Raw genomic sequence first — 25,989 nt, 5'->3', positions numbered from 1 at the left:
ATTGCGTAACCGCATATATCACACAGTTCACGGTCACCGGATTTTGAGCGCAGCCGCGAGAGCTTTACCTTTCTCTCTTTGAGCGCTCCGATCAACGACAATCGACTTTTTTTTACTCTTTTTCTCGTCCTTTTGTCTCTCAGCGTTTTTGGCAAAGAAATAGTTAGATTCAAAGGTCTATTCAGTGTTGAATATTCTTATATCTTTGCCTTGAATTTTCTACCGCTTTTGCTGCAATGGCAAGTCAAGAACAGTGGCATTCGTCTGGCAAGGAGAGCAATCAGGGACCTCTCCAGGCTCTTCCTCCTCCACAACACACCCGTCAACCTTTTGGGTATGTCTATTTTTGTTGTCTTTTGAATCTGCTGCGTGTTCCGAATACTAATTCTAATTTTAAATAGTTCTCAACAAACAGGTCATCCTGTGCTACCTCCCCCACCTGCTCTAGGTTCAAATGGTAGTCGTAAGTCTTTAATCTTGCGATCTGGACAAACTTTTTGTTTTATTAATATTTAATAGGTAACCAAGGTTACTATCCTTCACTCCCATCATTACCTGGACTTGGAAACAATGTCAATCAGCATAGCGGCTACAATCTACCGTCAATGAACGCTCCGGCATCGTCCCAGTTGAACCATCCGAGTCAGTCTCCGTCTGCTTCTCAAGCTCCATTACCTTCAATTTCGTCGACTGTGGCTGGTGGTCCTCAACAGATTATGGGATCTCCGCCCTCTTCATCGGCATCTCCTGCTAATCAAGTTGCTTCTCTTCAGCAGTCCCAGCCGCAGCAGCAACTAGCCGGCCCATCACAGCTCACTCAGCAACAAGCAGCGTCAATTATGCCTCTGACTCAGAGCCAGGTCACTGCCCAAGCACTAGTTCAAGCTGCTGCTGGATCTGCTGCTGCTCAGCAAATTGCTGCTTACCGACCATTAAACGTCAAAGACGCTTTATCGTACCTCGATCAAGTCAAAGTCCAGTTCCAAAACCAACCTGATGTTTACAACAGATTTCTGGATATTATGAAGGATTTTAAAAGTCAAAGGTATGTTTGATTTAGTCAATTGAGTGTATTCGGATCGCTAACTAAAATTTTTAGTATCGACACTCCAGGCGTTATCGATCGGGTCTCAACTTTGTTCAGTGGGCATCCAAATCTTATTCAAGGCTTCAACACGTTCTTGCCTCCAGGATATCGTATCGAATGCTCGACAGATCCAAGTGATCCAAACCCCATCAGGGTCACAACACCGATGGGCACGACAACTCGACCTGATGGACAGGTTCCAGCTTACGATCCAAATAGAACATGGCAAATGGAACACTATTCATATAGCAATGATCCAATGGCAGAAGTAGCAACAAACTCAATGTCACAATTGCAGGCAGTTGCCAATGGATCGCGACAAGGTTCACAGAGTGATCAAAAGCGACTTGGAGGCCCGGTTGAGTTTAACCATGCCATCAGCTATGTCAATAAAATCAAAGTAAGCGTTTTATTCATGATTGAAGATTCTACTAACGCAATAATTGCAGAATCATTTTTCAGCGAAGCCTGACGTTTACAAAAACTTTTTGGAAATTTTGCAGACATATCAAAGGGAGCAGAAGCCGATTGCAGATGTGTACGCACAAGTGACTATGCTATTCAAAGATGCGCCAGATTTGTTGGACGATTTCAAACAGTTTTTACCTGAAGCTGCCCACCAGCGATCAGGCTCGTCCCCAGACGGCGGCGTTTACCCCCCCGTGACTCGACTCCCACCGGTGGGCAACTTTGCACCACCAAATGTGCCTAAAGAGAAGAAGAAACGGAACGCGCAGTCGGCAATCGATCCGGGCCAGATCCCGGTCACGGTTGTTGCTCAGGGAATGGTTGACATGCCAGCGCAAGTGTCAAGCATGCGTGGTCCGGGCAACAAGAAAGCTAAACTCAACAATAAAGTGGACGTGCACGCGATCAGTCCTACCCTAACCCCGATGATTCCAGAACCCTTGCCCCCCCCAGAACGGGCTGGCCCGTCGGCCGAAGAACTTGCATTCTTTGATCGGGTCAAAAAGTTTATTGGAAATAAACAAACTTACAACGAGTTTCTTAAGCTGCTGAATTTGTTTTCTCAGGATATTATCGACAGAAATGTGTTGGTTGAAAAGGCAGAGCCATTTATTGGAGGAAACAAGGAACTCATAGACTGGTTTAAGCGGTGTGTTGACTATGACACCGGAACATTAACCATTGAAAACATTCCGTATAAGAGACATCAGCTTGATTTGTCGCTTTGCAAGGCATATGGTCCTAGTTACCGATTATTACCAAAATCCGAGACACATATGCCATGCTCTGGTCGCGATGAGATGTGCTGGGAGGTTCTTAATGATGAGTGGGTCAGTCACCCCACATGGGCATCTGAAGACTCTGGTTTCGTAGCACATCGAAAGAACCAATTTGAAGAAGTGTTGCATAGAATCGAGGAGGAGCGTCATGAGTATGATCAAAATGTCGAAGGGAATATGCGGACGATCCAGATTCTGGAGCCATTTGCAAATAGAATTGCAAACATGACTGCCGAGGAAAAGAATAATTTTAAGCTGATGCCAGGTTTGGGACACTCATCCAAATCAATCTACCAACGCATCGTCAAAAAGATTTATGACCGAGAGCGTGGTCAGGAAGTCATTGATGCATTGCACGATTGTCCAGCCGTTGCGGTGCCTATTGTTCTTAAGCGACTAAAACAAAAAGACGAGGAATGGAAGCGCGCACAGCGTGAGTGGAACAAAACGTGGCGTGAGACGGAAGCCCGAGTCTTTTACAAGTCTCTTGACCACCAAGGTTTGACGTTCAAGCAATCCGACAAGAAGACTCTTACTACCAAGTTTTTGGTGAACGAGATTGATACTGTCAAGAAGGAGCAGTTGAATAAACGTTTGAATCCATTGACCCCTGGACCAAAATATCAGCTGCAGTACTCGTTTGATCAGCCAGATATTATTCTTGACGTTGTCAGATTGTTAAATTGCCATTTGGTGCATTCAAATACCTTTTCAAGCAATGACAGAGAAAAAATGGATGGGTTCCTGAAAGCATTCATTCCTCTTTTTTTTGGTGTCACTATTTCAGAATCAATAGAGGGATCATTGAATGATAGCCAGGCGAACTCTGCTGATGAAGATTCAGACGGTACATCGTTCAGTAGTAACAGGAAGCGATTAAAAGAAGGTGACCTGTTGCGGGATGTGCTAAAGAAGGCGAGACATGGACGACAGAAGCGGGATCGGGACGATGAGAGTCGGGAGGCGACGCCTGATGCTGGGTCGGCTGATGATTCTCATCGAACGGATAATGGTGAAGATACACAGATGCCGGACGAGGTCGAGAAGGCAGGTGAGATATGGATCCAACATGTGACCAAGCACGATGACGTTGTTCCTTATGGAGTAGATGTTCCCAATCCAGATGCCAAGCGAGTCAAGTACAATTTCTTTGCTAACACTGCAATCTACTGCTTCTGCCGACTATTTCAAGTGCTATATCAGAGACTGGATGAAGTTCGGAGGCTGGAATCTGAGATTTCGTCTGACATTCGATCGCGAAAGCCAGTTGAATTTGCGAAAGAGCTTGGGATTATCTCGACCAAGATTCAAGATATGGGGTTGGCATTCTCGCCAGAAAACTGTTACGGACAGATGCTGGAGATGTGCGAGAAGGTGATTGAGGGTGATCTCGAACATCAATGGTTTGAGGAGTCCTTGAGACAAGCGTACCGCAACCGAGCGTTTAAGATGTATACTGTCGACAAGGTTGTGCAGGCGATCGCTAAGCATGTTCACACTATAATTTCAGACGCCAAGTGTTCAGAAATTATCATGCTGTATGAGAAGGATCGAAATCAACCAAAGACGACGTCACGCGAACAAATCATTTATAGATTGCAAGTGGAAACTATATTAGGGCCAGATGAGAACGTGTTTCGGCTTGAACTTGTAAGTTGCTACAGTTTGCATAGCGGAATGGGGAATGCTAACTTGACAAAGAATGAAGGAACATCGACATTGTCTGTCCAGCTCATTAATCATGATGACTTGACGTTGAACAGTGCGACTACAGCGGAAGAGAAGTGGAAGTACTATCTTACGTCGTATGTGATGTCTGCGCCAACGGAAGGAGTTCCGGTTGAAAAGGTCAAGATGCCATTTTTGCGGCGGAACCTGCCGTCTGAAGACATTGAGACTGAGGAAGCTGATGCACCTGCGACCCCAAAGACGTACTCGCATAGTGGACTGCGAGTGCGGATATGTTTGAATACGTACAAGTTATTTTGGGAGGAGTTTACAGAGGATTCTTTCGTGCGTTTAGGAGTCAAGCCGTATAAAAAGCTACCGTGGAAAATTGACAACATTGTACGATAGGCTTTCTCGTGTTTGTGCTAGGCTTATGATTGTCAAATAATGCTTTTTTTCTCAAATTGTAATTAAAGAAGTTTGAAGTATATGAGTCTCACATGTTTATTGTATCAATTGGAATTGCTTTATGTATAAACCTTAGTATGAGTGGTGACAGTGGAATGAGACTCTGCGGCGCGAGAAGTTTACTCGACACGAGCTTAACTGCGTAGCAATTCAAAACCGGCACCTGAATATACAAAACTAAGCCATTGATAGAATTGACCTATCTGGATAGTGTTTTCCCAGGTACGTCTTTCTTTCCGTTACATGTTTTGTTTGCTTATTCTTGTCTATATCAGGCAGACGCTGACAGTACTTCTCCTAGTTTTTTTCTTCTCAATCATTCAGTCACTCGAAATTTTACAGATCCGACCGCCTGTTCGTTGAAACCATGGAAAATCAAGTCGAGCAGGCGGTGGAGATTGCATTGAGCAGCAATGCTGATCCTGCACTTAAACAACAGGTTGAGAATTTTTTTGTTGTTGTAAATACTATGCTAAACATGTGAGCAGGCAATGGCGTTCTGCAACCAGCTCAAAGATTCAGACGATGGCTGGCAAATGTGCTTGTCTTTGTTTATGAGTGACCGGAAAAGGTGCGTTTAGTGGTAGTGAGAAGGGATAAAGACTGAGCTGAAGCAGATCACCGGCTGTTCGTTTCTTTGCATTGCAAGTTGTTGATAGTGCTTTGCTTAAAAGGTCTACTTAGCTGTCGCACATAAAGGAGTAAGCTGATGTTGATGATAGAATCAATGGAACGGGTCAACAATTAGACGAAACCTCGTTTATGTACATTAAAAACGCGTTGCTATCTTACATTCAGAATGAATACCAATCTCAATCAGGCTCAGATTCAGATTCAGATGCAGTTTGTATGTTATTCTATTAAAGCCAGTTAACAATGTGCTTACTTAATTCTAGTCATGCAAAACAAGCTAGCACAGACGTTGACGTATTTTTTCTTACTTTCCTACCCTCACTCATGGCCAACTTTTTTTGATGATTTGTTGGCCCTCACGTCTGAAAACGGGGTTCCGTTAGGAAATGCAAGGGGGATCCAGTTTTTTCTTCGGGTATTACTCGCACAGCACGACGAAATTGCAGATACCTTAATTTTACGACCGAACGACGAAATGCGACGCAACTCAGCGATAAAAGACGCAATTAGAGTGAACGACATGGCCAAGCTCGCAAACGTGTGGATGGAGATTCTCGTCATTTGGACGAGTCGAGATAACAGGTATTTGGTTATCGAAAATTGCTTGCGGGTCATTGGATCCTGGGTCTGTAAGTAATTCTGTGGACGCGTAAGACCACACTGACTTTGACAGCGTGGATTGATATTTCGTTGATTGTGACACCACAGTACATGTCGATTATTTTTGGAATACTGCAGAATGAGACGCTGAGAGGAGCGGCATGCGATGCTTTATCAGAGATTATTAGCAAGAAAATGAAGCCTAGCGACAAGCTCGAGTTAATCTCGCTTTTAAACATACCGCAGACTGTCGGTAGTTTGTCGATGGGCAACGACATTGAATTTGCTGAGAAAGTCGCTCGGCTGACTAATGTGGTTTGCTTAGATTTGATCAAGATTATAGACGATGTAAGTGATTTGCTTGAGATGTGACTACCCAACTGATATGGTAAGGACCAGGTTCCTCCACAATTGAAGGAGAATGTAGAGAACTTGCTGAGCCAGCTATTTCCTTACGCGATCAACTTTTTGGCGAACGAATATGACGATACCTCATCCGAGGTCTTCCCTGCAGTGTCTGAGTATCTCTCATTTTTACGTAAAGAGAAGAAGCGAAACGTGGGACTGTCACCTGGTAGACTGTCTATTTTGACATCTATCCTAAAGACCGTAATTCAGAAGCTCAAATACGATGACGAACTAGAGTGGAACAGCGGTGCGGATGATTCCGAGAACGAGTTTCTTGAGTTTAGAAGCAAACTTCGGTTGTTCCAGGATGCAATTGCGGCTATTGACGGGGACCTGTTCATGGAAAGCATATCGAGTGTTGTGATTGATAGTTTGGATGGCAGCAAACAGGACTGGAGAGATGTTGAGCTTGGTTTGTTTGAGCTCGGAGCGTACAGTGACGGATTGAAAAACGCGTCTGCGCTGGTCACGAAAGGGCAAACTCCGACCAAGGCGGTTGAGATTCTGAATAACATGTTGTTGAAACTAACCAGTTCAAACGTACTGTCGCTTGGACACCCGTCGATCCATCTGCAGTACATGGAGCTTGTGGTCAAGAACGTCAAGTTTTTTGAAACACATCCGCAGCTGATTCCGTCCGCTTTGGAGATGTTTGTGTCGCAAGTCGGGATCCACAGTTCGAATCAGCAAGTCCAGGTCCGGTCGTGGTACTTGTTTTACCGGTTTGGCCGGCTATGCAAGAATTTGATCGGCGACATTTCTGAGACGGCGTTGAACGCGATAGGCGATCTGCTAGTGATCCACGCCGAGGTGCCGAAGTCGGACTCGGACTCGGACATTTCAGATGGAGGAGCAGGAGACACGACGTCGTTTGATTCAAGATTGTATTTATTTGAGATTGCTGGTGTTTTAATTTCGGTCGAGGCTGTGCCGGACGAGAAACAGGCTCATTTGTTAATAGTATGTAGGATTTTACGTTTTTGAGAGCCATGTGCTAACGAGCGCAGAGCATTTTGGATCCTATTTTCCAGGATATACAAAACAGTTTTCCGAACGCGACACAGGACCGGAGATTAGCGCTTCAAATTCATCACGATATCATGGCGATCGGTCGGCTTGGACGTGGTATTGTTGACGGTGGGAAGAAGATTTCTGATGCAGTTCAAGAACAGTACTTGTTAGCCAGCCGAGTAATTTTGGTGTCGCTGGAGACATTGTCTGGCCTGGAGATTATTCGTGATGCGGTATGCATTTTTTTACCCATGTATTGGGTGTGGCGACTAATTTGAGCAGAGCAGATTTGCATTTGCACGGATGGTGCCGGTTTTGCAGCAGCATATCTTACCGGAAATTCCGGTTCTACTGTCACGACTGTTGTCTGAGAGTAGCACGTCCGAGTTGATTGATTTTATGAGTTTTCTCGGGCAGTTAATCCACAGCTTCAAGGGCCAACCGGGCATCATGGACATGCTTGACAGTTTGTTTGGACCGCTTGTGTCTCGCATTTTCTACTCGCTCAGCATCTCTGCCGACGGGTCTACTGACGTCGAGATTGAGCAGAACGAGATGAAGAAGGTGTATTTTAATTTTGTGATGGGCATGTTGAATAACAACATGGAGGCCGTCCTTGTTAGTGAAAGTGAGTACTTATTTGTACGGCATGAAGTGCGGACTAACGGGATAGCAAATCGGCAGTTGCTGGGATCAGTCATGCAGAGCGTCGCGCATTACACGTCCACGAGCACTGACGCGTTTACAAAGAAGCTGGGAAACTCAATCTACAGCCGGTTGGAAGGTGTGCAGGCAAAGGGCTACTAATGTGTAAAGCATTTCAAGTGCTGTCATTTGAATTTTACAAAACGACAGAGCTGTATAGATATGACGATATGACTGAGCAGACTGTGCTTTGTATATAATATTAAAATTCTTAATTTTATTAATATTCACGTTGAACGATAATGGTCTCAAAGGCCTTTTAAAAACGCCAGTTTTCGTTGGCAGACTCAATAGCCCACTTGAACTTGTCGCGCAGAGTTTTGGAAAACAGTTTTTCGAGCGGAACGTTGAATTTCTTTGAAAACATGACTGATAGTCGCGGGTCAATGTAGTTGATTTTAGACGTCGTCAGCGCGACGGTCGAGTTGTCTTCCTTGTCCTTGAGCTGCAGCGACGTGTTGATTATACGCTCCCCTATTTTCTCAATTTGCACTTGTAGCTTCTCGACCGTCGACCCTGACTTCACGACCGGTTTCCCGGTCTTGAGTTCAAGTTTGTACTCCTTCTCGAGCTCATTAATTGATTCGAGATCCTCCTCCAGCTTTGACTCCGGCAACGGGTCTTCATTTTCCACCTCCCGTTTCTCGTTGTCTTTTGCAAACTTCTTGGTCACCTTGTCGCGCTCTCGCTGAACGATGGTGTCCACCAGCCGGCTAACGGCTTCATCCGTTAAGTCTTCGTCTTTCTCAAAAAATTCGGGCTCGGCCTTGACTTTCTTTGGTTCGAGGTCTGAAATCATCTGCTTAAGTCTGTACCGCTGGAACTTCATCTCCAGAATCTTGTCTTCAATTTTGCCCACCGAGATCTCATGGGTTTTCGGAACCGAGCGCTGATGGTTACATAAGATCGCGACCGCACGGTTGGCAGCGTTGTACGCTACAAACTTCTCATTCACGGTACCGACATTCGCAATTTTGTCCAACTGGTCCTGCATTGTTTTCGACGCATTATACGTTCGAAAAACCTTTGCCGACAACCCAGGCATGTAGTTTTGCAAGTGTCGGTTCAATGTCGGCGGATCGAGTCGGTCAAACAGCTGGTCTCCGACCGTTTTCGGCGGCTTTTTGAACAATTTCAGATTTTTGAAGACCTGTGTGTCTACTTCCACCTCCTGGTAAAAGCGGATCGAGTCTTTGCCAAGGAAATCAAACACGACCGTGTTTGGTGGTTTCAGCGTGATGTGTTCGTATCGCAATGAGCAGCATCCGACCGTGTCTGCCTCGTCGTCGCCTTTCTCGCCGCCAGCACGCAGCGCAAGAACGTCGATTAGGTACATTGCCGTCGCGCGCTGTCGGTTAGCCATAACCTCGTCTTTTAGCTCGCGAGTATAATCTTTTCTGATCCGGTGGATCTTGTGTTTCAGCATCCGCGCTTTTTCAAATTTTTTCATGTCGCTCATGCCTTTGAGCGAACTGTTTGCCGATAACATGACGTACTTTGTCGCGCCGTTAATGTTTTCTTTCCATGTCGCAAGCCAGGTCACCGTGTTGTCGTGCTTGACGTCTGCCCACTCGTGTCCGTCCGGCGCAGCAGGCAGCTCGGCTTCAGGCCCAATGTTAAGCGTCACCTGTTCAGGCTGGACCCTGGCCTTTAGCTTACCAGTTTTAGGGTGAGAGCCGCGGCCACGGAACAGACCTGGGGGTTCGATGCGAAAGTTGCCGACAAGTTCTTTCCTGCCGTCCAAGTAGCAGACTTTGTATTTTTCCTCCGCCTTGTCTTTTGCCTCCTTTATTTTCTTCTTCTCGGCTGCTGTCATAGCTTTCTTTTTTTGGCGTTGTTCGTCATAATAGTTGTAGATGTCTGTGAAATCACACAATTCAAACTTTTCAATCTTTGGTTTCTACCGAGTCAGCATGCGCATAGAATAAAATCGGTCTACGTACAGGTCCACTACATCTTTCCAACACGGCTTTGAAATCTTCAAAGAAATTAGCCTGAAAGACTTTATTCTTTGCATGATCAGTTTCCAGCATCGCGCCAAAAAACCCGGCGACTTCTTCAGCTTCAAGCGGCAAATCCACTTTTGCAGATTTGTATTTCAACTTGACGTGCTTCGGCAGCGGCTCATAAGGCGGCGGAAACAGCACGCCCTGGTGTGAGAGCGTCGTCCACTTGATTGTTCCGTCATTTTGTTCTGCTTCCCACCACCTAAACGCTTCATCCTCTTCGTCCTGTTCGCTTGACATAGATTTCTGCTTTGAAGCTTTTGTCGCGCTACCGTTGGCCTCAGCCTTAACTTTCGGTTTTGGGACAGGCGTAGGCTTAGCATTATCACGCTTTGGCTTTGACTCCACGACCGGCGTTTCCTTCTTCTTGGGCTTTGATTTTGCCGGTTCTACTTTCTTTGATTTTACGCATTCTTCTTTCTTCATTTTCTTTGACGTGACGCGTTTGTTCTATATAAAATTAATTATCAAATGCTTCAAATTATGCGTAAAAACGTACGAGAGGAACCTCTTCATCAGACTCTGATTCTTTATAATCCACTTCCGTCACGCTTTTCCTCTTCCTACTAGCTCGAGTTGAATCCACAGTAGCTTGAGTTGTTAGTAAAACGCATAGTAAGCAGTCAGAATCACGTACAATTCACTCTCATTGCCAGAGGCATGTCTTCATCTGATGACAAGTCTGCCATGTTTGGAATACTGAAAGACGCGACTGATGAAAATTGACGCGACGATTTGAAGATTAGTTAGATCTCAGATAATCAGTCAAGCTTTGTGTGCTTTTAATGACTATATCACAAGGTTTTGAAACTTTCTAGTATGGCAGACACGCACACGCTGCCAAATCCAGGGTGATATTGGTGAACGTGAAAAAGACAAGACGACGAGGCTGTATAGTAATAAGTAGATAAACGTTTGACGATTACCATCTTATGTATAAAGGAATTGGGCACGTCTACGCGGCTCGATTCTATACAAATTGTTTATATAATTGCAAAAATATAATACATGAAAGAAGAGTTAATGGTCTAATAATCCTGTAGCCGTGTCAAAGAACTCCGTTGCCGTGTTACCGTTTCCCATCTAAACCGTCAGCGCAGCTCCTTGAGCATCAAAGAAAGACTCACTCGTAATGCGTATTGCATTGGTTTCTGACTCTCCCATGCCAATATCCGCACGAACTTTTCGCTGACAAGCGAACTTTTTAAGCCTTTGAGAATCTCTGTGCCTTTTACTAAAGGTAAATTAAGGATGACTTTGAGCACACCGTCTGCGCGCATGACGATTCGTGATTTTTTCGTAGACGAGTCGGAATTATTTTGGTCTGTAGACTTCATTACATTCAGATGTAAAACTCCAGTCCCGCGTTCTTTCCAGCCTTGTTCGGCTTGAGACGGGTCAAGCGAGTATAGTTTTGCACGGCAACTGAACACAGACTCTTCCATTTCTTCACCGGTTTCGACTATTTGATCAGCGTTTAAACTATAGCGTAGAATGGCACATACTTTTCTTCGGTGGAATTAAATGTGCGACAGGTACAAAATCTGCTCCTGCGTCTTGCTCCTCTTCATCATTTTCGGCTTCCTCAGTCGCGTCTTCATCTTTCTTGTCCTTTGAGATTGCAGTCATGAACGGATTTGACGAGAATGATGAAAAAGGTGTGGGTTTAGAGTGCTATACGTCAGTAAAGCACAACTTAACATTGTGAACATACATCTGAAGTCGACCCAAACGTGCTCTTTCCAAAGAAACCGCTGCCAAATACATTACTGCCTGTAGATGACCCAAACATATTGGTTGACAAGCTTGATCCGAAGATGGATTTTGAGTATGAGCCAAACGGAGTTGGTTTTCTTTCCTTGTCATCTTTTGACTCTGATTCGACTTTGTCTTTGCTGCACTTCTCTGACTTGTCTTTTTCAGTGGAGTCTTCAGTCTGTGCTTCAATCTGTGCTCCAGTCTTTGATTCAGTTTGTGCCTCCTCCTTTGATTCAGTCAATTGTTCAGTCTTTGATTCAGTCAATTCATCAGTGTGCAGTTCAGTAGATTCTTCAGTCCTCAACTTAACAGATTCTTTATCTTCAGCCTTCGCTTCATCAGTCTTTGCTTCATTCGTCTCTGCTTCATTCGTCTCTGCTTCACCAATCTCCTTCTCTTCCCCTTCATTTGCTTCTATAACAGGCTCTTCAGTCTCGTTCTTGTCTTCCTCTACATTGTCTCCACCGTCTGTCTTCTTCTCATCATCCAATTCAGTCCTGGCCTTCTTTAAATCCTCATCATTTTCAACAACCTCCAAATCGCGTCCTCTTTTCTTTGATTCTACACCAAAATCAGCCATATTTTTTTCCCAATTCTTTATCATTTAGTCATACCATTAACCTCCTCTTCTTTTTCCTCTCCTTTACCTTTCTCTTGTTTCTTTTCTGCCGTCATTTCTCGCATAAGAAATCAAAACAAACAAAATTCAAACACAAACACTGAAAACATCCCAGCAATCAACACAAACCCCTTGCTTATTTCATCACTTCACCAACTTCACCTTCACGACTTTAAAAACTTCAAACACTTGATTTGCATTAAACAAGAAGGAAATGCGCAATGAATCGACAAGGTAAATATTCAATTATGTAATCTTATCAATATTAACTGACTAATCGTAAAAGGTCAACCTCCAACACCAAACAACAGATCTCACACGTTTTCAAACGTCATTTCGTCTTCAGTCAATCGGAATCCGGTCCAGCAAATGTCGCCAGTGTCGGCTAATGGAAGAGGCAAAAGCATGCAATTTATTTTATACATCTACTGCTTACTAACGATATCCAGCGCCTGCTCCAATATGGGGGTTCAATAATATGCAACAGCAGCAACAGCAGCAACAAGCGGCACAAGCACAGGCGATAGCACAGCAGCAAGCGACTGCAAGACCTAACCCGACTTACGCTTCACTCAGTTCAAACTCACAGCTAATTTCAGCTGGACTCGACATGTCCGAGTTCCCGCCTCTGAGTCAGGCAAAACAGACTTATTCAGGTGTGTCGGGCGGGTCGCCATATGCCAGTGTTGGTGCGCAGTACGCTAGATCAAATACACAGTCGCCGCTGCCAATGGCACCGCGGACAGCACCACCTGGTCTGGCGCCACATAACATGTCTCCACTGGAGCACCAGCAACAGCAGATTCTGTTACAGCATCAGCAGCAATTGCAGCAACAACAGGATATGCTGCACGGTGAGCATGACGACAAGACGTGGCCGGACGAGCCAATGCAGATGCGAAACGGGTTTGCTAGCAAACGACCCGACACCGAGGCTACGGACGACCATGCGCAAGACACCGCCGGGCTGCGGCAGCCGACTGGCGACATATGGCAGTTTAGCAGTAATCAGACGACGCCAGGGACCACAAACACAAACACAAGCTTTATGAACGAGCCGTCGATTGGCAGAGGGCTTGAGCTTGTCGATAACCAGGATGTCGGGTCGTTGAAGAAGGCGGAAGAGATGCCGTTTGGGTTGAGTGGGTTGCTAGACTTCATGAAACAAGATAACAATACCGATCTTGGACTGTTGGCTCTTGGCAGTGATTTGACAACGCTAGGCCTAAATTTGAATCAATCAGAGTCAGTATTCTCGTTGTTTTGAGTTTTACAATTTTAACTTCTCGCAGCACCGAACCGCTGAGCGCGACGTTTGGCTCTCCATGGGCAGAGACCTCAACGACCCGGGTCGAGCCTGATTTTCATCTTCCGGCGTGCTACCATGTTCAGTCTGCTCCTCCGCAGCAGACCAAGGTCGCGAACTTCAAGGACGAGACACTGTTTTACATTTTCTATTCGATGCCGCGCGACCTGATGCAAGAGGCCGCCGCGGCCGAGCTCACAAACCGGCACTGGCGGTACCACAAGGAACTTAAAGTCTGGCTGACGAAGGACATCAACAGCGAACCGATCCAGTCGACGCCACATTACGAGCGCGGAGTGTATACTTTTTTTGATCCGACAGCGTGGGAACGGGTCAAGAAAGAGTACGTGCTGTATTACAAGGCAATTGCCTAGACGTGTGCATTCTTTGTTTTAAGCTGTATTATATTTGTGCTCAAAATGCTTCAATGGGTTGGTTGGATGTCTACGCATGTTTGTATAAGTTAATAGACGACTCATGTATAATTCTTACTATTTTTGTAGATGCCATACGCCTGCACCTCAATTAAGCATTTCGCCGCAGTCATACTACTGACAATCACTGATAACCCGTCTACTTTGTGCACAATCATTTATTCATACGCAGTAAAGTTTTCTTCTTCCACGGTCGGGCGCTGCTTCAAAACGAGCGGCTTGCCCTCGACTCTCTCATAGATGGCCTTGACGTCGTCCGTGGTGGTCTCGAAATGGCTTGTCGCGTCATAGCTCTTCGAAATGTACACGTGGTCCGTCTTGCCGTCGTCCAACGGCTCGTACAGGTCCGTCACGCCGATGAACTTCTCAAGCACTGGGCCAAGCAAGTGCAGTCCAGGTGTGATTTCGTTAACCGGATTGGACGTCTCGACCACAGTTGATACCATTGCAACATACGTGCCCTTGAGTGAGACGTTGTGAGCGGACGAGACCATGGCGATGTAGATGTCGTGCTTGCGGTTGACTTGGTTTTGCGGGATGATGATCTGGACTGAGTCTGCGTTGTCGGTGTTAGGGATCGGGTGGGTCAGGATGCAGATTGCACGGATGACACTACCTGTCTTGACACGCTTCTCAGGGAAGTAAGTAGGGTCGCCGATGATGATTTTCGCTTTTGCAATCTCTTCTCCTGACCGCACACCGACCGCAACACCGTCTTCGTACACGACCTCGTCAACTGGTTTCTCCAGCATGTACGTTCCACCATAAATTGCAGATAGCCTACACATTAGAGCTGTTCGACAGACAAAAAGCGTAAACTTACCGAGCAAACCCTTGAGGAAGTTCACCGAGTCCATAAAGCGGGTACAGATACGGCGACTTTCCGAACCGGGCCATCGACTGCACGTACAGCAAGATCCGCTCGATGGCTTCTCTCGCCGGTTTGTTAATGTACCCGTCATCTAGGTACAAAGCCATTGCGTGGCCGATAAAGTCTCTCGTACCCGGCTCAAGTCCGAATTTTGAGTACACTTCGCTCATTGTGTTTTTGTCAAGATTGAGGCCTTGGTACGTCGACGGGTCGTTCTCACGGTAGTTGCCAATGAATTCAAAAAACCGTTTCATTCGTCGCTTCTCAAACAGACCCATCAAAGGTGACCGAATGGCCTCGTACTCGTTTGACGGTACTTTTGCGATTCGGCCGTCGCGGAAGACGTAGCTACCTGAGATTTGCTTGAATTCAAGGTATCTTGTGACGTCGGTGTGCTGCCTGTTAGTACTATGATCATCAAGAGTAAGAAACACGTACGACCAGGATGTTTGTCAGCTCGCCGTTCGCCATTAAGAATTTGGGAATCAAGTCAACGTTCCAATCTCTGTCACGACCAAGAGTAGCCCGAGGCGTTTCGCCAGGGCGATACTTCTCATAAATCTAAATGTTGAGTACTCTACGTCATTGATAACAGTCAACACTCCTACCTGTGTGAGAGACAGACTGGCACTTTCGCTGTGTATACTATTAGCCTAATTCACATGAATTAACGAGAACCCGTACCCTCCATAATGGTCCTGACGATCAATGTGTAACACTTTCTTTCCTTCGACACTAAAAATGCCAGACAAAATGCACTCGGTCAAGCCTGCCAATGCTGATCAGTCTCAGTTCGTAAGAGTCGAGTGTGTTGACATACCTGTTCCTAGACGAAGTCAGTACAGAATAAAACATATCTGAATCATATTATATACCAAGCACAATCACATCATACGTCTCATCCATCTTGTCCTAGTAGTTTCCAGTCAATTGTAAGTGATATCTCGAGGCTGTGCTGTTGTTGACCGCAAAGTCAGACCGTATCTCATATGCACGTGATCTTTGAAGTGATGTAGAGATACAATTAGCCATATCTACTTACCTACTATATCACGTGATAAATTTACAAATATTCAGGGGTCGTTAACAGTACGAGACCGTTCGTCAGTCAATTTTGACCAGTTCGGTCTTAAAGTATCGTGGGTTTTATCTTCTATAAATTACTTTGAACATTTCTTTTCATCTTGTTATTTAAATTGCAATTGACGTGATTACATAACTCTTCTTCAATCGACACTCATAATGTAACCTAATCACGTGCGGCGATGGCATCCTCAAGATCTTTTCACTTTAAAACAGCCAACCACCGGTCAAAAAGTGTGGAACAACAAACATCGACAACATTTCGTAATTTTATTTCAATTTAGTCATATAATATAGTCCGTAATGTCACAGTAGAATATGCCTTTGATCTTAATACTAGTGACTACATTATAGATAGAAAGTATTAAAATACGACTAGCACCCGACATCGGGCAGATGTGGACCGGTCATTCAATCTAACTCTAATGCCCCGGGGAGGTCGAGATGTTAAATCCTCGGTTTCAAAGTGTAGACACCGCTGAGTTCACATCACTCATTCAATTGTAATAAACACTGCTGAAAAAAGCGTTACAATACAGCACTCGGAAGTATCAACAATTATAGAAAAGATCAATAATTCCGTCGGTTGAACGTGAGTCGATTCGACGACGGAATGGAAGATACATTTGCTGATCTGGCACAGCATTGCCTCTCATTACTCGATCAGTATGAACAGTGATTCAAGATGAGTCAAAATGCTAATACAAAAACAGAACTGGCCTTGATAATCGGATACTCATCGCTGTTCGTCTATTCTGATACACAAATCAACCTCATCAACTAATCAACAACAGGTCAGTGGAATCCCAGGCAGCGGAAAAACAACGCTCGGCACAGTAAGTCCCAGAAACCCAATCATTTCAAATAACACTCACTCACAAAGAACAAAAGGCAGTACATCATAAGATAAACGAGATATGGACCTCGGCGCACCCATCTGCACCCCGGATATCTGCTTTCGTCCCAATGGATGGGTTCCATCTCACGCGGCAGAAACTAGCGTCAATGCCAAACGCTGAAGAAGCAATCGCAAGACGAGGCGCACCGTTCACGTTCGATCCTGATGGACTGCTTGGCCTTATTCGCAAACTGCGAACACCCATAGACAGTGATACAAAAACAGTATACGCGCCTTCTTTCGATCATGCCGCCAAAGTCTGTCTTTTTATGTCCTTTATAGAAATCTCACTAACAATATCAAAGGACCCGGTCGAAAATGACATCGCGATATACCCTACAGACCGCATTCTAATCATTGAAGGGAACTACCTTCACCTAGATCAAAACCCATGGCATCAAATCGCTGACCTCATGAATGAACTGTAAGTCACTTCATACTCCATTCTCACTACTAATACACCCAGATGGTTTGTCAATGTCCAGCGCTACGTTGCAAGAGAGAGAATCATACACAGACATATTCAAGCAGGCATTGCTAAAGACGAGTCCGAAGCTGCGAATCGTGCCGACCAAAACGACCTCGTCAATGGCGACTACATCATCAAACACTCCCTACCACCAACCCGCATCATTATCAGCATCGACGATAAAAACTATTCATAGACAACAGTTCATTAATTGTACACTATATGTTTATAAAGTTCCTACACAATTCATTAAACGCATATATATATATCTTAGTAAAGTTCCGTTATATTTAGCTCTAGCTCAACTTTCATCCGGAAAAAAAAAAGTACATAACCAATTAAATATATAACTACACAGCCGGCGCCTTTTTTACTTCATGTCATTTAATCAACCTCCTCCATAGCTGACTCGGTCACGGCCTCGGCAGCTGGGGCCTCAGGCACTTCCTCAACAACCTCGGTCTCGTCAATGTTTAATCCAAGCGAGATCAATCTGTTGATCCGGCTGGCAAACGAGTTGGGCTCTTCAAGAGTGAATCCTGATGTCAACAATGCCGTCTCGTACAGCAAAGTAGTCAAGTCACGAACAGTGCGGTCATTCGTACCATCAGCCTCGACCTTGTTCTTCAACTCCTTGATAATCGGTGACTTTGGTGAAATCTCAAAGGTCTTCTTCGATGACATGTACGAAGACATCGACGTGTCCCGCAGAGCCTGTGCCTTCATAATACGCTCCATGTTGGCAGACCAACCAAATTGTCCAGTTCGGATAGCAGCAGGCGCATCAACAAGCTTGTGCGAAACAACAACCTTCTCGACCTTGTCTCCGAGAATCTCCTTCAAGCTAGTAGCGAGAGGCTCGTATTCCTTCTCCTCCTTTTCGCGCGAAGCCTTCTCCTCCTCGGTCTCCTCGAGCTCGTAGTCCTTGGTAATGTCAACAAGAGTCTTGCCTTCGTACTCCTTGAGCTGAGTCATGGCGTACTCATCAATAGGGTCAACCATGAACAAAACTTCAAAATCCTTGGCCTTGAGAGCATCCAAAAACGGCGATTTCTCAACAGACTTCAAGCTCTCACCAGTAATGTAGTAAATGTTCTTCTGGTGCTCGGGCATACGTGTGACATAATCAGTCAACGAAGTAAGCTCGTCGACAGACTTGGTCGAGTTGTATCGGAGAAGCTTGGCAAGCGCAGCACGATTCTGTGTATCCTCGTGGATTCCAAGCTTGATGTTCTTGGAGAAAGCAGTGTAAAACTTGTCAAACTGCTCACGGTCCTCGGCAATCTCCTGGAACATCTCAAGGGTCTTCTTGACAATGTTCTTACGGATAACCTTCAAAATCTTGTTCTGCTGAAGCAACTCGCGCGACAAATTCAATGGCAAGTCTTCGGAGTCAACAACACCACGGACAAACGAAAGCCACTCAGGAATGAGCTCCTCACAGTCGTCAGTGATGAAAACACGACGGACGTACAACTTGATGTTGTTCTTCTTCTTCTTAGACTCGAACAGGTCGAATGGAGCACGACGAGGAACGAACAAAATAGCACGGAACTCGAGCTGACCCTCGACTGAAAAGTGCTTGACAGCAAGATGGTCTTCCCAGTCATTGGAAATGGACTTGTAGAAAGCAGCATATTCCTCCTCGGTAATGTCAGACGGGTTCCTGGTCCACAGAGGCTTTGTCTTGTTAAGCTCTTCGTTTTCAGTCACAGTCTCCTTAACCTTCTTGGTCTTGGTTTCCTTGTCTTCTTCATCCTCATCGACTTCCTCAATCTTAGGCTTCTTGTCATCGTCAACCTCTTCCTCAGCCTTGTCTTCCTCAGGAACGTCCTTCTCAACTTCCTTGGTGACTACAAGCTGAATGGGGTATGCGACAAACTCAGAGTGGCGCTTGACAATATCCTTAATCCGCTTCTCCTCCAAGTACTCAAGCTGATCCTCCTTCATGAAGAGACGGATCACTGTACCTCTGGTGATGGGAGGGTTCTCAGTGTCGAGCGAGATGGTAAACCGACCACCTGCAGACGACTCCCAGATGTACTGTTCGTCATCATTGTGCTTTGAGATGACCTGGACACGATCGGCAACCAAGAAAAGCGAGTAGAAACCAACACCAAACTGGCCAATCATAGAAACATCAGCACCAGCTGAAAGAGCCTCCATAAAAGCCTTAGTACCGGACTTGGCGATTGTTCCGAGGTTATTGACGAGATCAGCCTTGGTCATACCGATACCGGTATCTCTAATCTCAAGAACACCCTCCTCCTTCTTGGGAGTCAAACGAATGTAAAGCTCAGGCTCGGTTTCAAGCTTTGAAGGGTCTGACAGGGCTTCATATCTGATCTTGTCAAGAGCGTCGGAACAGTTAGAGATCAATTCTCTAAGGAAAATTTCCTTTTACTATCAGCTACACTCTATTCAATCACTGGATCAAACCTACCTTGTTTGAGTAGACCGTGTTAATGATCAAACTCATCAACTGTGAGATCTCTGCCTGAAATTCTAGATTCCTCGTTAATAAATTGATCTACATAATGTCCTAAGTACTAGACCCACCAAACGATTCTGATTCTGCCATTGTATATGTGAACTATTGAATACTCTAGTTAAGTAAAAGAAATACTACTCAAAAAAAAAGAAAAGAGAAGACGAAGGGGAAAAAACACGAAAAATATACGCGATCGAGCGTTCGTTCTGTGAGCTTCCATCTGTGCGGCTCAAATTTCTTTCCCGTCCCAGAACTTCCTGGAAATTCCTTTGTGCCAAATATTATTGGCTTATGGCATAAATATAATGCATTCCGTGCATAATTGACTAGCTTTATTCTATTTTGTACGCTTCTTAACATTTCCTATTTAGGATATATCAACTAATATACAACTAATATACATTTATCTCTATATACAAAGTGCTATGCCTGTTCAAATATGATACTATGTCTGTCCAATATATAAACGTATTTTCCATAATTCAGCCATTAGCCAAATAGTCTCGACATCGTCTATTATATAAATGGATGTTGGAGGATGCTCTATATCGTAAGACGTAGGTAGAATCGTTAGCGAAGCTTCCCTAATTTCCATCGCCAGTTCTGGTCCACAAAGCCTGGCCATGTTAAACTTCAATCCTGGAAATCTATGCTCTTTATTTATAAAGTAGCTCGAATTCGTGTCAGTCAAATCTCCCGCTGGGTCCCAGCACATCTCCATTAACACTCTTCCTTTTTTATTAGCTTCATCGTAGTCTGCAAATACCCCCATATGCCGTGTTTCTATAAAGTTATGTTTTTGCATCTTGATAAACTTTTTCTTCATCCATTTTAACTGATCTAGAATTGCAAGCCGTCGTCTTCGTAAGATAAGAATATGCATGTTACTTCTCCAGCCGAGCTTCACAAAGTCGAACGCTTTTGTCAATGGCCGACCGACATCAGCCCACCGTTTGACCCGTTCAGCATACTCAATATAGCTTCTGTTGTGTAGAATATAGGACGACGGCCCGGCCGGCATCACTCCAGTAGAAACATCTCTCGGTAGTATCAAAAAGTCAATATGTGACTGTCCAGATGAAGCTGATTTTGTTGATCCATTGTTTAACGTTTCGTATTGCAGAGCTTGCTCAAACTCCGGATCAATAGCGCCAGCTTTCTTTGGAATATCAAATACAGAAAACCGCTGAAGAAACCCAATTGGCAATGTGGCATGCCAGACGTTGCATTGCCTAATAGGTGTGACCAGCAAACGCACTACCAAGAGTTGGTGATGTTAACAGATTAATGAACAACGTACACACCGTATGGATTATTTTCTATCCGATTTTCAAATTCAGTTGAGACATTTTCAGCCAGATTATTATCTTGCAATTGCCATCGCTCAGGTCTAGTGATAATCACGGATTGTTCCAGCTCAAAGTCATCATCACCATATCTACTTGTCGACCGTTGCTTTTTCAGCTCCGGCGGTAAACCCTTTGCAAGCAGATCGTCAATTGTTTTTTGGTCACTATATTCAGTTGCTTCTGGGACATCACTTTGCTCGCCATGACGTGTACTTTCTAACTTTAGGTGGCTTGTAAACCGGTCTTTGTCACTTGAAAAAGCATCATCTGGGACGTCGAGCCCTGAACGTGTTCGTATCAGCCTTCTACATGATCCCTGCACCCCAGCACAGAACAGCACTGCGCGACTAGAACACCAGCTCATTACAGCATCAACTTACACGCTTAAGTGCTGCACAGTCCTATTTCCAAAACCTCGTCGCGACGTCATTCAATATGACGCCAAATTGAATGCTCTTAATCAAACCTTTCGTGATTGTCAGCCGCACGCGTACCCTCACCCTCATAAAAATCGCGTACACAGAACGTCGCACAAACTGTTATATCTAGACATACATCAATATTGTCATTGTAGGCTTTTAACGTCTGTGCTTTAATTCTGAAATAGATCTACACAATAAGCCATGTCAGAACAGACTTCAGACCAAATGACTACGCAGTACTCTACACAGATCAAAATGTTTTCGGCGCTTCATCCTCGACCAAAGGATCGTACTTTTACGTACGGCACTGCTGGTTTTCGATTACTCGGATCGCTTCTTGATTCGGTTGTTTTTCGTGTTGGATTGCTTGCCGGATTGCGATCTCGAAAGCTAAAGAGTCAGACTATTGGTGTGATGATCACTGCGTCGCATAATCCTCCAGCAGACAATGGAGTGAAGTTAGTTGATCCCCAGGGTGAGATGTTGGAAGTCAGTCATGATTCAGGGTAGAAAACTGTACATGTTGGCTAACGCTTCAGTGTAGGCTTCGTGGGAAGTTTACGCGACAAAGTTCGCAAATGCGGTTGCAGAGGATGAACTTGTAAGCGAATACTTTGCTGTCGCAAAGGCATTGCAGATTGATCTTGCGACACCAGCCAATGTGATTTTTGCTCGTGATACACGTGAGTCTGGCCCGGCACTGGTTGCTGCATTGAAGGACGGATTGTCGTCGTCGGGAGTTGAATATAAAGACTATGGAATACTAACGACCCCGCAACTGCATTATATTGTCAAGTGTATCAATACGGCAAACAGCTCTACGCCATATGGCACTCCTAGTGAGATTGGCTACTACGAGAAGTTGTCTGCTGCATTTAAAACTATACTTGCTGGAAAGGGCAAGCCACCAGTAGTGACAGTTGACGCGGCCAACGGTGTTGGCGGTCCAAAACTGGATGAATTGGCCAAGTATATTGGCGCCGAAGTGCTTGATGTGACTGTTGTGAACGACGACACCGCCACAGTTGAGAAGTTGAACCATCAATGCGGAGCTGACTTTGTGAAAACTCAGCAGCAGCAGCCGCTTGGTTTGGAACCTAAACCATGGGCTCTGCATGCTAGTTTGGACGGTGATGCCGATCGAATTGTTTTTTACTATGTCGACGAGTTGAACAAGTTCTTTCTCCTCGACGGAGACAAAATTGCATCTTTAGCGGCTGTGTTCATTCGGGATTTGATTAAGGTGTCAGCTCTAGACTTGGAAGTCGGAGTTGTCCAGACAGCTTATGCTAATGGAAGCTCGTCGGCGTATTTGAAAGATACGGTAAAAGTACCAGTCAAAGTGACATCAACCGGTGTTAAGCATTTGCATCACGCAGCTCAATTATTTGACATTGGTGTATACTTCGAAGCCAACGGGCACGGTACAGTTTTGTTTTCGCCGAGTGCTATCAAGACGCTCGAGACCGCCGAAGCCCAGAGTCCGGCACAAAAAGACGCAATTACAACGCTACTCTCGCTGGCTGATTTGATCAACCAAACTGTCGGTGACGCGTTGTCTGACCTGCTAATGGTCATCACGATCCTGACGTACATGCGCTGGGGTCCTCAAGAATGGAACCGCGCATACACAGACTTCCCAAACCGGCTTGTGCGGGTTGTCGTTCCAGACAGATACGTGTTTAAGACTACCAACGCTGAACGTGTCCTAGTCGAGCCCGTGGGACTACAGGCTGAGATTGACGCACTGGTCAAGAAATACAACTGCGGTCGAAGCTTTGTCAGACCGAGCGGGACTGAAGACGCGATCAGGGTGTACTCAGAAGCAGCATCTCGGTTGGAAGCCGACGAGCTTGCAAAAAAGGTCGCGGACTTAGTGCAGGCGTGGCCATTGTAAACAGTTTGCTTAAATTTTTATAATTGTGACTCGACGTACGCTCGAGGCTATTTGTCTAAAACTCTAAACAACTTTATTTAAAGTTTAGAGATTGTCTCAAAGTTAAAAAGTCTATAGCGCACGTTTTCGGTCATTCTGGAGCGCATGTGGAGAGTCCAGTGCAAATAAATGTTTCTGCTCAGATACAAGATAATGACAGATTTGTTTAGCAATTAACTGGAGAACAAGCAGGACAATGCTCTGGTAAATAAGAATATAATTTGTCAAAAACGGAGCTGCCAGTTCATCCGTAACAATTTTTAGGTGTGCGGCAAATAAACAGTAAATTATAGGTCATTATCTCGATCAAGATGAACACAACGTAAGAAAGATTAGTATTACGCTGTCGTACAACAACCAAAAGCATTCTTCTTCTATGTAATAAAACAAAAGCCGTTTGCAGTCTAAGCACTAAAGTAGAACTCGGTGGTGTATACTTAAGGTAAAGACAAAACATCCTTCTTGGCCAAAGCGTTAATCTCTTCTTTTGTCTTCCCGGTGGAGTTCAACAAAAGAGAATCAGACTCGCTAATTGTTGGCAGTTCCATAATGTTCAACTGACTGGTAACCATAGGCTCCTATATACTATCAGTATCGTGTTTTTTAAGCACCAAGTCAGCAAACCTTCATGTAGTGGTTGGGCCTAGCTCTAACACGTTCAATCAAAACTTCCTCGTCAACGGTTACAAACAAAAACCTGACACCGATAGAAATTCCACGGTGATCTCTAAGAGAACGAGCAGATGCTCGGATATGATCTCTGTACTTCTTCTTTAAGGACGAGCAAGTAACAAACCCGTAGTGATGGCCAGTCTCGGTGCCGTGAAGTTCCCGTATAGCTTTTAAGGTCTCGGGAATAATCTTGTCGAGCCATGGGCCACGGTCCTCGTCGTTCAAAGCAATGCCGTGGGACATCTTGGTGATGCTAGCCGAGTCATGCAAGTCATCGCCTTCAACATATGGGCCATTGAACTCCTTTGAGAGATATTCAGCAATTGTTGATTTGCCGCAGCCAGCTGGCCCAGCAACTACCCAGATAATGTATGAATATGACATGACTGGAACAATTAATATCTCTAGTTAACATTTCGCGCATGACTCACGTACTTACTTATTATTTGTCACTAATTGATAATTTCACAAACGAAACTTCAATAAAAGTAAAACAAAATGTGATTCACGAGAGCAGTCGTAGTATTTGTTCACCAGGGCGCTGAGGCTTTCCTCGGGAGGAACTCACGACCTAATAACGACATGCAAAATTTTCGACATTTTGTCGTATTTATTATAGTATCGAGCAAAACCTTATAGGTTACCCGGATTAATATTCTGCAGGTGCTGGCAAATGAGTCGAGTTCGGCACCGACTCTTCCGTGTTACAACACTTGAGATTTGAATTATTGTGTCGAGTGTTTAAGCATTGAGAGTCGTGAAGGATTGTGCGCTTTTGACTATTTGAAGCATTTATTGGTGAGAATCTGATGTTGTATAGAAGTTGCCCTTTTCTATTAATGACGTTAAACGCAGTTCAGAAGGAGGGAAGAAGATGCGGCAATCAGACAATAGTTATACCCCGGAATATTTTATCTTAGTAAGCAAGTTCTATGTCTGATTCAAGTTCATCTATGAAATACAACTTCACTCTGTATTCTGTGTCTACATATGTAAGTCCGTATCTACATACGTACATATACGCATTATTGCTATTTATCTGTATATGTGCTATCAACATATACCATTCTCTATAGAGTCTGAACTTGAATGAAATATTGTATCCTGTGATGTAGCAGATGCGGATGACGACGATGTTCATTTTACGCGCTTAACATCTTATTCAAGACTCAATATATTAGCGCCAGCCGGTTTATGTTGGCTCTTTTGAATGATGGAATAATTAGTTTACCCCGCATGAAGTTATTGAATACAAGACAAGTCAAAGGTCTATATAGATATTAAGGCGACTGGCTGTAACGGTATCCTAAAGAAGTAGCATGTTTATTACTTAATTCAGTCAGGTGTTCCTATTTAAGTGCGCATGAAATATTTAATTATAGCTAATACACGGTTTGATTTTGGAGCAACCGTAACGTTCAGTAATACGGAGTCCAACAGAATTGCGTCCAAGGAACCCGACTTCCCCGGACTCCCCACTGTTGCCCCACCTTCCCGTCATTTTGATCATCATGCTTTCACCCACGTATTATATTTTATTTTAACCAAAATTGTTAATGGCTATTTTATATATTGTAATTTGTAATTTGTAATTTGTAATTTGTAATTTGTAATTTGTAATTTGTAATTTGTACTTTGTATTTTATACTTTGTATTCATCAATCAATCCGTATTGTCAGTCAAAGGAATTTAGGAGTCCAAGACGTAGATAAATAAGGTTTAAAGCTCAGGGATACATTAAGGTGTCACGATCATGAGAGATACAGTACAATATAACTACAGATATATTAATAAGCAAAGATTATAAAAGTAAAAAATAAACAAGCAACAAACAAGTCAAAGTGTACA

The 25,989-nt window shown here is 44.4% G+C and overlaps 11 protein-coding genes across 11 annotated transcripts; 5 read left to right on the top strand and 6 right to left on the bottom strand.

Annotated features, from left to right (window-relative positions):
- The first annotated feature begins 80 nt into the window (after window positions 1-80).
- V1512DRAFT_258454 (uncharacterized protein) lies at window positions 81-4,545 on the top strand. Its single transcript, XM_066915449.1, has 6 exons — window positions 81-334; window positions 402-463; window positions 520-1,045; window positions 1,100-1,487; window positions 1,537-3,984; window positions 4,036-4,545. The coding sequence occupies exons 1-6, from the start codon at window positions 237-239 to the stop codon at window positions 4,408-4,410; spliced, it is 3,897 nt and encodes a 1,298-aa protein (XP_066773755.1). The 5' UTR covers window positions 81-236; the 3' UTR covers window positions 4,411-4,545.
- A 63-nt stretch (window positions 4,546-4,608) lies between these two features.
- V1512DRAFT_258453 (armadillo-type protein) lies at window positions 4,609-8,064 on the top strand. The gene is made up of 11 exons (XM_066915448.1): window positions 4,609-4,692; window positions 4,772-4,909; window positions 4,959-5,041; window positions 5,088-5,144; window positions 5,193-5,317; window positions 5,367-5,732; window positions 5,777-6,051; window positions 6,097-7,071; window positions 7,119-7,355; window positions 7,405-7,750; window positions 7,796-8,064. The coding sequence occupies exons 2-11, from the start codon at window positions 4,838-4,840 to the stop codon at window positions 7,927-7,929; spliced, it is 2,670 nt and encodes an 889-aa protein (XP_066773754.1). The 5' UTR covers window positions 4,609-4,692; window positions 4,772-4,837; the 3' UTR covers window positions 7,930-8,064.
- On the bottom strand, window positions 8,025-10,761 carry V1512DRAFT_220785 (uncharacterized protein). Its single transcript, XM_066913698.1, has 4 exons — window positions 10,471-10,761; window positions 10,333-10,424; window positions 9,771-10,283; window positions 8,025-9,727 (listed from the first exon to the last, which is right to left on the bottom strand). Exons 1-4 carry the CDS (start codon window positions 10,520-10,522, stop codon window positions 8,087-8,089), a joined length of 2,298 nt encoding a protein of 765 aa, XP_066773753.1. The 5' UTR covers window positions 10,523-10,761; the 3' UTR covers window positions 8,025-8,086.
- A 40-nt stretch (window positions 10,762-10,801) lies between these two features.
- Window positions 10,802-12,292, bottom strand: V1512DRAFT_258446 (uncharacterized protein). The gene is made up of 5 exons (XM_066915447.1): window positions 12,206-12,292; window positions 11,548-12,152; window positions 11,339-11,507; window positions 10,961-11,295; window positions 10,802-10,916 (listed from the first exon to the last, which is right to left on the bottom strand). The coding sequence occupies exons 1-5, from the start codon at window positions 12,273-12,275 to the stop codon at window positions 10,854-10,856; spliced, it is 1,242 nt and encodes a 413-aa protein (XP_066773752.1). The 5' UTR covers window positions 12,276-12,292; the 3' UTR covers window positions 10,802-10,853.
- Window positions 12,293-12,332: 40 nt separating this feature from the next.
- On the top strand, window positions 12,333-14,007 carry V1512DRAFT_258444 (uncharacterized protein). Its single transcript, XM_066915446.1, has 4 exons — window positions 12,333-12,444; window positions 12,497-12,613; window positions 12,660-13,455; window positions 13,503-14,007. Exons 1-4 carry the CDS (start codon window positions 12,432-12,434, stop codon window positions 13,888-13,890), a joined length of 1,314 nt encoding a protein of 437 aa, XP_066773751.1. The 5' UTR covers window positions 12,333-12,431; the 3' UTR covers window positions 13,891-14,007.
- On the bottom strand, window positions 13,976-15,788 carry V1512DRAFT_258441 (GDP dissociation inhibitor). The gene is made up of 6 exons (XM_066915445.1): window positions 15,697-15,788; window positions 15,506-15,599; window positions 15,430-15,457; window positions 15,260-15,382; window positions 14,774-15,216; window positions 13,976-14,730 (listed from the first exon to the last, which is right to left on the bottom strand). The coding sequence occupies exons 1-6, from the start codon at window positions 15,725-15,727 to the stop codon at window positions 14,109-14,111; spliced, it is 1,341 nt and encodes a 446-aa protein (XP_066773750.1). The 5' UTR covers window positions 15,728-15,788; the 3' UTR covers window positions 13,976-14,108.
- A 513-nt stretch (window positions 15,789-16,301) lies between these two features.
- V1512DRAFT_258438 (P-loop containing nucleoside triphosphate hydrolase protein) lies at window positions 16,302-17,554 on the top strand. Its single transcript, XM_066915444.1, has 6 exons — window positions 16,302-16,570; window positions 16,618-16,648; window positions 16,699-16,740; window positions 16,796-17,059; window positions 17,108-17,226; window positions 17,269-17,554. The coding sequence occupies exons 1-6, from the start codon at window positions 16,518-16,520 to the stop codon at window positions 17,465-17,467; spliced, it is 708 nt and encodes a 235-aa protein (XP_066773749.1). The 5' UTR covers window positions 16,302-16,517; the 3' UTR covers window positions 17,468-17,554.
- On the bottom strand, window positions 17,469-19,929 carry V1512DRAFT_274225 (Hsp90 protein-domain-containing protein). Its single transcript, XM_066917766.1, has 3 exons — window positions 19,831-19,929; window positions 19,715-19,776; window positions 17,469-19,668 (listed from the first exon to the last, which is right to left on the bottom strand). Exons 1-3 carry the CDS (start codon window positions 19,850-19,852, stop codon window positions 17,656-17,658), a joined length of 2,097 nt encoding a protein of 698 aa, XP_066773748.1. The 5' UTR covers window positions 19,853-19,929; the 3' UTR covers window positions 17,469-17,655.
- Window positions 19,930-20,110: 181 nt separating this feature from the next.
- V1512DRAFT_258431 (uncharacterized protein) lies at window positions 20,111-21,567 on the bottom strand. The gene is made up of 2 exons (XM_066915443.1): window positions 21,067-21,567; window positions 20,111-21,019 (listed from the first exon to the last, which is right to left on the bottom strand). Exons 1-2 carry the CDS (start codon window positions 21,473-21,475, stop codon window positions 20,208-20,210), a joined length of 1,221 nt encoding a protein of 406 aa, XP_066773747.1. The 5' UTR covers window positions 21,476-21,567; the 3' UTR covers window positions 20,111-20,207.
- Window positions 21,568-21,654: 87 nt separating this feature from the next.
- Window positions 21,655-23,718, top strand: V1512DRAFT_234214 (uncharacterized protein). The gene is made up of 2 exons (XM_066914053.1): window positions 21,655-22,022; window positions 22,078-23,718. The coding sequence occupies exons 1-2, from the start codon at window positions 21,735-21,737 to the stop codon at window positions 23,428-23,430; spliced, it is 1,641 nt and encodes a 546-aa protein (XP_066773746.1). The 5' UTR covers window positions 21,655-21,734; the 3' UTR covers window positions 23,431-23,718.
- On the bottom strand, window positions 23,548-24,986 carry V1512DRAFT_258428 (P-loop containing nucleoside triphosphate hydrolase protein). Its single transcript, XM_066915442.1, has 3 exons — window positions 24,577-24,986; window positions 24,094-24,527; window positions 23,548-24,047 (listed from the first exon to the last, which is right to left on the bottom strand). Exons 2-3 carry the CDS (start codon window positions 24,523-24,525, stop codon window positions 23,907-23,909), a joined length of 573 nt encoding a protein of 190 aa, XP_066773745.1. The 5' UTR covers window positions 24,526-24,527; window positions 24,577-24,986; the 3' UTR covers window positions 23,548-23,906.
- Between the last annotated feature and the right edge of the window lie 1,003 nt (window positions 24,987-25,989).

Source organism: Lipomyces arxii (assembly GCF_038497795.1).
Source record: "Lipomyces arxii strain Phaff 12-163 unplaced genomic scaffold V1512scaffold_2, whole genome shotgun sequence".
NCBI classification, from domain to species: Eukaryota; Fungi; Ascomycota; class Lipomycetes; order Lipomycetales; family Lipomycetaceae; genus Lipomyces; species Lipomyces arxii.
The sequence above is the reverse complement of the archived record's forward strand: the minus strand, read 5'-3'. Positions and strand labels throughout refer to the sequence as shown.

Excerpts from the sequence above, each read along its gene's own strand:
- V1512DRAFT_220785 (XM_066913698.1), bottom strand. The coding sequence starts at position 10,522 with ATGGCAGACTTGTCATCAGATGAAGACATGCCTCTGGCAATGAGAGTG. Across the intron at positions 10,425-10,470 it reads TCTGGCAATGAGAGTGAATT|CTACTGTGGATTCAACTCGA; the intron begins GTACGTGATTCT and ends TAACAACTCAAG. Across the intron at positions 10,284-10,332 it reads CTGATGAAGAGGTTCCTCTC|AACAAACGCGTCACGTCAAA; the intron begins GTACGTTTTTAC and ends AATTTTATATAG.
- V1512DRAFT_258444 (XM_066915446.1), top strand. Across the intron at positions 12,614-12,659 it reads GGCTAATGGAAGAGGCAAAA|CGCCTGCTCCAATATGGGGG; the intron begins GCATGCAATTTA and ends AACGATATCCAG. Across the intron at positions 13,456-13,502 it reads CTAAATTTGAATCAATCAGA|CACCGAACCGCTGAGCGCGA; the intron begins GTCAGTATTCTC and ends AACTTCTCGCAG.
- V1512DRAFT_274225 (XM_066917766.1), bottom strand. The coding sequence starts at position 19,852 with ATGGCAGAATCAGAATCGTTTG. Across the intron at positions 19,777-19,830 it reads GGCAGAATCAGAATCGTTTG|AATTTCAGGCAGAGATCTCA; the intron begins GTGGGTCTAGTA and ends CGAGGAATCTAG. Across the intron at positions 19,669-19,714 it reads ACACGGTCTACTCAAACAAG|GAAATTTTCCTTAGAGAATT; the intron begins GTAGGTTTGATC and ends TGATAGTAAAAG.
- V1512DRAFT_258438 (XM_066915444.1), top strand. The coding sequence starts at position 16,518 with ATGGAAGATACATTTGCTGATCTGGCACAGCATTGCCTCTCATTACTC. Across the intron at positions 16,741-16,795 it reads GAAAAACAACGCTCGGCACA|GCAGTACATCATAAGATAAA; the intron begins GTAAGTCCCAGA and ends AAAGAACAAAAG. Across the intron at positions 17,227-17,268 it reads GCTGACCTCATGAATGAACT|ATGGTTTGTCAATGTCCAGC; the intron begins GTAAGTCACTTC and ends TAATACACCCAG.
- V1512DRAFT_258441 (XM_066915445.1), bottom strand. The coding sequence starts at position 15,727 with ATGGATGAGACGTATGATGTGATTGTGCTTG. Across the intron at positions 15,383-15,429 it reads CCAGTCTGTCTCTCACACAG|ATTTATGAGAAGTATCGCCC; the intron begins GTAGGAGTGTTG and ends CTCAACATTTAG. Across the intron at positions 15,217-15,259 it reads AGCTGACAAACATCCTGGTC|CACACCGACGTCACAAGATA; the intron begins GTACGTGTTTCT and ends ACTAACAGGCAG.
- V1512DRAFT_258428 (XM_066915442.1), bottom strand. The coding sequence starts at position 24,525 with ATGTCATATTCATACATTATCTGGGTAGTTGCTGGGCCAGCTGGCTGC. Across the intron at positions 24,048-24,093 it reads GGCCCAACCACTACATGAAG|GAGCCTATGGTTACCAGTCA; the intron begins GTTTGCTGACTT and ends GATAGTATATAG.
- V1512DRAFT_258454 (XM_066915449.1), top strand. The coding sequence starts at position 237 with ATGGCAAGTCAAGAACAGTGGCATTCGTCTGGCAAGGAGAGCAATCAG. Across the intron at positions 464-519 it reads TCTAGGTTCAAATGGTAGTC|GTAACCAAGGTTACTATCCT; the intron begins GTAAGTCTTTAA and ends AATATTTAATAG. Across the intron at positions 1,046-1,099 it reads AAGGATTTTAAAAGTCAAAG|TATCGACACTCCAGGCGTTA; the intron begins GTATGTTTGATT and ends TAAAATTTTTAG.
- V1512DRAFT_258453 (XM_066915448.1), top strand. The coding sequence starts at position 4,838 with ATGGAAAATCAAGTCGAGCAGGCGGTGGAGATTGCATTGAGCAGCAAT. Across the intron at positions 5,733-5,776 it reads GGTCATTGGATCCTGGGTCT|CGTGGATTGATATTTCGTTG; the intron begins GTAAGTAATTCT and ends TGACTTTGACAG. Across the intron at positions 7,072-7,118 it reads AACAGGCTCATTTGTTAATA|AGCATTTTGGATCCTATTTT; the intron begins GTATGTAGGATT and ends TAACGAGCGCAG.
- V1512DRAFT_258431 (XM_066915443.1), bottom strand. The coding sequence starts at position 21,475 with ATGAGCTGGTGTTCTAGTCGCGCAGTGCTGTTCTGTGCTGGGGTGCAG. Across the intron at positions 21,020-21,066 it reads GATAGAAAATAATCCATACG|TGCGTTTGCTGGTCACACCT; the intron begins GTGTGTACGTTG and ends AACTCTTGGTAG.
- V1512DRAFT_234214 (XM_066914053.1), top strand. The coding sequence starts at position 21,735 with ATGTCAGAACAGACTTCAGACCAAATGACTACGCAGTACTCTACACAG. Across the intron at positions 22,023-22,077 it reads CCCAGGGTGAGATGTTGGAA|GCTTCGTGGGAAGTTTACGC; the intron begins GTCAGTCATGAT and ends GCTTCAGTGTAG.
- V1512DRAFT_258446 (XM_066915447.1), bottom strand. The coding sequence starts at position 12,275 with ATGCGAGAAATGACGGCAGAAAAGAAACAAGAGAAAGGTAAAGGAGAG. Across the intron at positions 11,508-11,547 it reads CGTTTGGGTCGACTTCAGAT|CACTCTAAACCCACACCTTT; the intron begins GTATGTTCACAA and ends ACTGACGTATAG. Across the intron at positions 10,917-10,960 it reads CAATGCAATACGCATTACGA|ATGGGAAACGGTAACACGGC; the intron begins GTGAGTCTTTCT and ends CTGACGGTTTAG.